Source organism: Chenopodium quinoa, unplaced genomic scaffold, assembly GCF_001683475.1.
Source record: "Chenopodium quinoa cultivar QQ74 unplaced genomic scaffold, ASM168347v1, whole genome shotgun sequence".
Taxonomy (NCBI): Eukaryota; Viridiplantae; Streptophyta; class Magnoliopsida; order Caryophyllales; family Amaranthaceae; genus Chenopodium; species Chenopodium quinoa.
Genome location: NW_018742577.1, coordinates 3,046,727 through 3,053,602, shown reverse-complemented (window position 1 = coordinate 3,053,602; position 6,876 = coordinate 3,046,727). Strand labels below are relative to the sequence as shown.

Sequence of the window (6,876 nt, the reverse complement as noted above, 5' to 3'; positions counted from 1 at the left end):
TCAATAAAGAGGCTAAAAATTAAGGGTGTCTTAACCTGATTCAAGAGTTGAACTGGATCACTAATTATTTGGTTTATCATACTATTATCATTCAGTCATGCCTAAAGTATGCCTTCATACCTTTCACAAGAACTCTCTCTGATCTGAAGTCACATCTGTTTATCAGTTTATACTTTATACAGTAGAAATGTGATGCTAGTTGTTAATTTCCATCTTTGCAAAGAAGATACATTAGAATTTTGATGTTAGTTTATACAGACCCTAAGGAGTATGGTTTCTGGTTTCTCTATATTCAATTTAGATATAATTGAGAAGTTCTGCAAGCGTTAGCTTCATGGCTCATCAGATCAAATTGGTAATGGAACAGCACATTAATATACTTAGGCAAATCTAAAGTAATTTGCTGTACTTGAACAAATCTTAAAGGTCAGAATAAACAGAACCTGAACCTTTATATCCTGCAGAATGTGATATCCTTTCTAATAATTGATATTGTTTATAATTTTACATAGTTGGCAATAATCGTACTTTTCAATACTATGAAGCAAGTTTTCCTAAGTTGCTTATCTTTATATCTGCATTATCTATCATTCCTAAAAGTATATTGCTTAATTTTATATCCTATTTGCTATGCTCTTCTATCACCATCTCTATATAGTATCGATACATTTCTTTCTTGTTTCGTGTTGCTTGTGTTTGTTTTCCCTGCCAATTCTGAATCAACTTGAGTTTGCACTTTAATTTATGAAGGAGGCCACTGCTAGCCTACTACAGCTTACTGGTAAGAATTCTGAACTCTAATCCCACTGCCATTTTAGCTTGCACACTAGCCTTCTAATATTCTAATTCGTTATCTTATATAGTTTGCGTGACACTGCTATATCCATAAGCTTCCGAAATTTCTCACAGTGGCCACAACACTCTTTGACATGATTCAATTCAATCGAACAATAAACAGCCAAATGTGGTGAGAAGCATCGTATATCTGATGCTATTAAGACTTTTCATTTACCTGATTCTGAATTCATTTTAGATGCTACCCTAGGGTAAAGGTGTAGTATTGATTTGGTAACTGTGTATAGGGTATCATGGGAAGTAATATATACCATAGATGATGATAATGTCTGTACGTAATACTGTACTTTTTTTCAGAGTATCATGAATAATGAACACTGATATTTGTGTTTTTATGTCACTTCTCATGATATAGTTAGATAAACCTTGAGCTAGTAAAATCAAATTGGCCTGAACAGAAGAGTTATAACTATTTACTATACTCTTCTAACTCAGATGTCATAATAACAAGAATACCTGAACTAAATATATCATATTGCAGCATATGATATCCTTGTTAATGGATTGAGTTATTATATTTATTGAACATTGGAAATGATGATACTTCATGAAGCCATGAATGGGAGTTGATCTTGAAATCTGCAATATTTATCATTTTTCAGGTATAAGTTTCCAATATTCATCATCTTGCAATCTGAAGATGAAGGTTAGAAATTCCAAGGTATCTTTCCTTATACAGAGTTTGTGACGCTTGATCCATATATCTCTCTTATTGTGCTGGCTTTGTTAGTTTCCCTTTTATTTTCTGATCTAACTTGAGTTTGTGTTGAAATTTATTAACACTAAAAACTGTAAATGTAGCAAGTCACTCACGTCCTCCTACTCTCGAATAAGAAACTGACACATTGTATTGAAAAAGAATTTCAGTAAACAGATTACCATATGAAGTCATTGAGATGTCCCCTTAGGGTGATTGCTGTGGTAAAATGCCGAACACCTTAGAAGACAACCAGGTCATATAAGTTAAAAGTGAAATGAAAAAGAGAAAATTACAGGTTGATTTGTAGCTTTGTCTTTCAGATCAAGGGAATATTTAGCTGGAAAAATGTATGTGACCTTGTACTTAGAGAATTTTAGATATTCAGTTGGATGAACCCTTTTGAAGTGCTCTTAGTTGAGCTTGTATATATATCATTAAACTGATTAGTAGATTTTAAAGAAAGGTTTAAACCAAATTACCAAGGATTAGTATTTGTTGTATTGACATTTTGACTTGTATGAAATCTGCTTTAGTACAGAAGAACATGAATGCAAATGAAACTGCCTGAAGAATTGTGCGCAGGAATTCACTTATTTGCTTCCTTAAGGAACACCTGCATGTATAACGGACACTCATTTTTATCACTTGGATTTTACGCAAGGATTGTGTGATGATGAAATTTTAACAGATTTTACTTGTTTACAGAAATTGAGGCTGAAATATAGGGTTTCTTAATCTGATTCAAGAGTCGAACTGGATCATTATTCGCTGATTATCTGGCTTATCACATTATTTTCATTTAGTCATGTAAAGTATGCCTAATACCTTCATCAGAGCTGAGGACTTAAAGCAAATTTTTTACAGAACCTTAGTACAAGTTTTTATATGACCGAATGTCTAACCGAAGACCACGGTAGAGGTACACTTGACCATGTAATAAATTTTGCACCACATCACTTGAATGGGTGATGTAAAATTTACATTCAAGAAATTGACTACTATAGTACAATCTATGTGGAACGTTTTGGTTGAAAGTGAGGACGAGGACGGAGGAAGAGTTGTTTTCAAAAATTATGGAATATCTTACTCCTTATAATAATATACTTCCTCTTTTATTTTTATTTAGTTACAATGTTTTAACTTTACTCTATTTATATAACTTTATTGTGATCATCTTTAGTAATTTACACAAGAAAAAACAGTCATGTGATATCTCGTCTTGGCAAACATGAAAATACCGGGTAGATATTCGCAACAAAATTTTAAATAAAGTATGGTAGAGTATTTCATAAATTCATATGCATACACAGTCGCACAACTACATTTAACAGAAAAGAGAACCTATAGTGCTTGTATTAAAGTAGAACCAGTAGGAGCAGACGAGCTGTTGTACAGGCTGTGAGCAATTAAGCATGCTAGGACCAATGTTATTACAAATATGGTAAAAGTCAATTTGATTTATGACTTTTTATTTACTATAATTTTTTTTACTATAAAAGGCAAAAAAAAAGTAACAAAATAAAAATAAAAAAATAAAGATAATTTGATTTGATTCTTTATTGTAATTTGTAAGATATATCAGGTAGATGAAACGCACAAGCCATCTCCAAGAACCCAAAAATTTGACAGACTTCTCCAGAAAAAATATGGAAGAAGAAAACAACATGATTGTAGAAAGAGAAGAGCTCATGATTTCATCCATTAATGGTGGATTACCAACTTTCAGAAAAGCTCATTTTCTTAAACCAGTTTCAAACCCCACAAATCAACCTCATCCTGATCTATCTTCTCTCTGCCTTCCCTTAAACCCAAATTACATACAGCTGATTAATAAAAGGGTTAGTTTTCATGGGATGTTAGGACCACTCAAGTCATGGAAGTCATGGGTTGATAATATGGAGCAAGCTCATCAAGAAATATGGAAGAAAGTCGGAATCTTCGAGGCAATTCGGGCCTCGACGTACCACATTGTGAAGGATAATAAGTTGATTATAAAATTAGCTGAGAGGTGGTGTTCCGAGACCAACACGTTCTTTTTTCCTTGGGGTGAATCCACAATTACTTTGGAGGATGCTATGATTTTGGGAGGATTTTCTGTTTTGGGAAGCTCTGCTCGAAGTCATTCACGGATCATGGAAGGTGGGGATATCCTTAAGGAATTGGTTGTTGCAAGGAAAAAAATCAATAAAAGTAATAGTTTTCATGTTTCTCATAGTAAATGGATGAGCTATTTTAGGGGAAAAGGTGGTGAGATTGAGCATGTGGCATTTGTTGTTCTATGGTTGTCAAGAAATGTTTTTACTACAAATTCATATGGTAGGATTTCCCCTAAAGTTTTTTCCATTGCTATTAGTCTTACTAGAGGTACTCGCATTGCACTTGCCCCGGCTGTTCTAGCTACAATATATAGTGATTTGAGGTTACTGAATGAAAAAATTGTAACCTGTAAATGTAATGGTCAAGATGATGGTTCAAAGCTTGTTGTTTGGGCACCTTTTCATCTGGTTCAGATATGGGTTTGGGAGAGGTTTCCAACATTAGGTCTAAAACCGAGTTCTCTTGCCCATGGGCAGCCTAGACTGGCTCGGTGGCAGAATGTTAAGAAATTAAAACTCGGGATTTTGAGGCTGATTTTAGACTCCTCTACTGGGGATAATTTCTTGTGGAGGCCTTATGCTTTACATTTGAAGAACTGGGAATTTCCCAAGTTCTATTGTGATCAGGAGATGTGGGTTTCGGTAAAGCCGGAGGTGGATGAGCAATATTTGTCATTTGCAAAGTGCTTGAGGACGTTTGTGTTGGTAGGAGTTAATTGTATGGAGCAATATCTTCCACAAAGAGTTGCAATGCAATTTGGATTGGATCAAGATGTTCCCTTTTGCCATCCTAGACCGAGTGTTGTTACCGAAGTTGCTTGGAATAGCTATGACAAACCACTTGATGGTTTGAAATTCTATTTACCTCCTCAATCGATTGAGGGAGGTGTTACCTTTCAATATTATGAGTGGTGGAGGACAATGTTGTCTGTACACGATGACTGTGAGTCGTGGAGGAGAAGCACGACGAAACTGAAGAAAGATTCCAAAGTAGTTTCAGATGCTGATCATGAATGTTCAAATTCTGTTGGTAGTAGCAGCAGCAGAAAAATGCAAAATTATAACTCTTCGTTTTGCAAAGCCAATGCACCTGGTGAAGATACTATATTAGATCTGCAGGCAAGGCCAGAGCACGCAGACACGTGCAAGGAGAATGTTGTGGCCGAAAAGGAGGAAAGACAGGTAAATCAGAGCAATATGAACATGGGTGAAGCAAGCAAGTCTTCAGAGGGAAATCTTGAATATCTTCAAAATGAAACTCACCTTTCTTGGTTATTGCATGCTTGTAATGAGGCTATGAGCTCAGAATTTGTTGGCAGCATAGCATCTGAAACTCAAGAGCATGTTTCCAATGAAGTTGGTTTGGTTGATTTGATGAATCCATTGATAGGAGTAGAGGAGGATGAACGAAAATTTGAGTGCAACGGTATGGAGCAAGAAAAAGAAAAGGAGGTGAATGAAAGTTGCATCAACACGGGTGAGGACACTCGTACTCAACCTGAAGGTGATAGAAGCTTATGTGGGGCAGAGCCACTGATTCAGGTGAATACCTTGCCCAGAGCATTAGTTGAAGATGAACAAGGTGAAGCAAGAGAAGATGCTAGATCGAAGGAAGTGAATAGTTCACATGTCAATCTTATGATTCTCAGTGATGAAGAAGATAATGGTGATTTTGATGCTTTTGAAGTGCAGTGTCTTGCAATTGATGCCAGGATTAGTCGGCTTGAGAGGATGGTTTCTGCTCGGCAAGCACGTAAGGCACATTTACTGAAGTCTAAAAATGTAAGTATGCATTAAACAATAAGTCGGATTTAGTATGTGTAGTTGTGATAGGTAACCTTACCAGATCATGTGTATCAGTGTATATATTATCAGATCATTGTACTTCCTCCATTTCACTAAAATTGCTACACTTGCCTATCGAGTATTGCAGTAAAAGTGAACAGACCCTAAGGAGTATGTTTTTTAGTCTTAACATTAAATTAAGATGTAACTTGAGAACTCTAGCCGTTAGCTTGGTGGTTCATTAGATCAATTTTGTAATGGAACCGAACATTGATCTACTCAGGCAAATCTAAAGTAATTTGTTGTACTTCAACGGGATCTCAGAAGTCATAGTAAACAGAAAAACTTGAACCATATATATCCTGCAGCATGTGATGTCCATTCTAATAATTATTGTTATTAATTTATATTTACTAGTTGGCAATAATCATACTGTTTAATGCTGTGAAGCAAGTTTTTTTGAGTTGCTTGTCTTTATACCTCACTTAGCTATCATTCCTAGAAGTATATTGCTTGGTTTTATGTCCTTTTTGCTAAGCTATTATGTCACTATCTTTATACGGTATCGATCCATGTCTTTCTCGTTTCGTATTGCTCGTGTTTGTAATTCCTGCCATTTCTGAATCAACTCGAGTTTACACTTGAAATTATGAAGGAGGCTGACTAGTCTGCAACAGCTTACAGGAAAGAATTCTAAACTTTAAACCCCCTGCCATTTTAGCAAACACTCTAGCCTTCTGATACTCTAAGGCCCTGTTCTTTTGAGCTTCGCGGAGCAGATTTCAGCAGATCTCAGAATTATTATTATTATTATTATTATTATTATTATTATTATTATTATTATTATAACAAAAACTTACAAAGTCAAACGATTTACAAGAAATTAGTGGGGAGTCGAGATACAATCTGGGTACCCACCCCTCTAGCTATAGCGAACCCGATCCTGTTGAAGATGTGAGCAGCTGCACGAGCACCAATATCCTGAGCCCTAGCGAACGCCTGAACCCGCTTCAGCAACGCAACAACATCCTTCTCTAATTCCCCCAATGAAGAAAAGGAGAAAGGAAGAAAACCATAGCCAATAGCCATGCAACGCGCCCCATACTTGTCTTGCTTCCGCTGAGCCGCAGCCGACACAACACGACCAGGAACGAAGTCAGACAACCCAGATTGTGTCAAAGGAGAAGAGCTCGTCAAGTCAACACATACATCAAGGCCTCTATCCCAGGAGTAAAGCAACACATCTGCTGGTCGAAGAGCCCCGTCGTTCCCTCCAGTCAACCCAACGTTAACCTCCTTCCTTGCAGAAATCCCAGAGCGAAAACAAATATCAACAAGGGTATCATGAACAACGTTGTGCCGATGTTTAATACCCACCATCCCAGCACAAGACACTGCATGATCCCCATAAATATCCCCATCATAAACCCTTGAGCAAGC

The 6,876-nt window shown here is 36.4% G+C and overlaps 1 protein-coding gene across 1 annotated transcript; it reads left to right on the top strand.

Moving 5' to 3' along the window:
• The first annotated feature begins 3,041 nt into the window (after window positions 1–3,041).
• LOC110720762 lies at window positions 3,042–5,796 on the top strand. Its single transcript, XM_021899804.1, has one exon. The coding sequence runs from the start codon at window positions 3,142–3,144 to the stop codon at window positions 5,446–5,448; it is 2,307 nt and encodes a 768-aa protein (XP_021755496.1). The 5' UTR covers window positions 3,042–3,141; the 3' UTR covers window positions 5,449–5,796.
• The last annotated feature ends 1,080 nt before the right edge of the window (window positions 5,797–6,876 follow it).

Coding starts and splice junctions, on each gene's coding strand:
- LOC110720762 (XM_021899804.1), top strand. CDS start 3,142: ATGAAACGCACAAGCCATCTCCAAGAACCCAAAAATTTGACAGACTTC.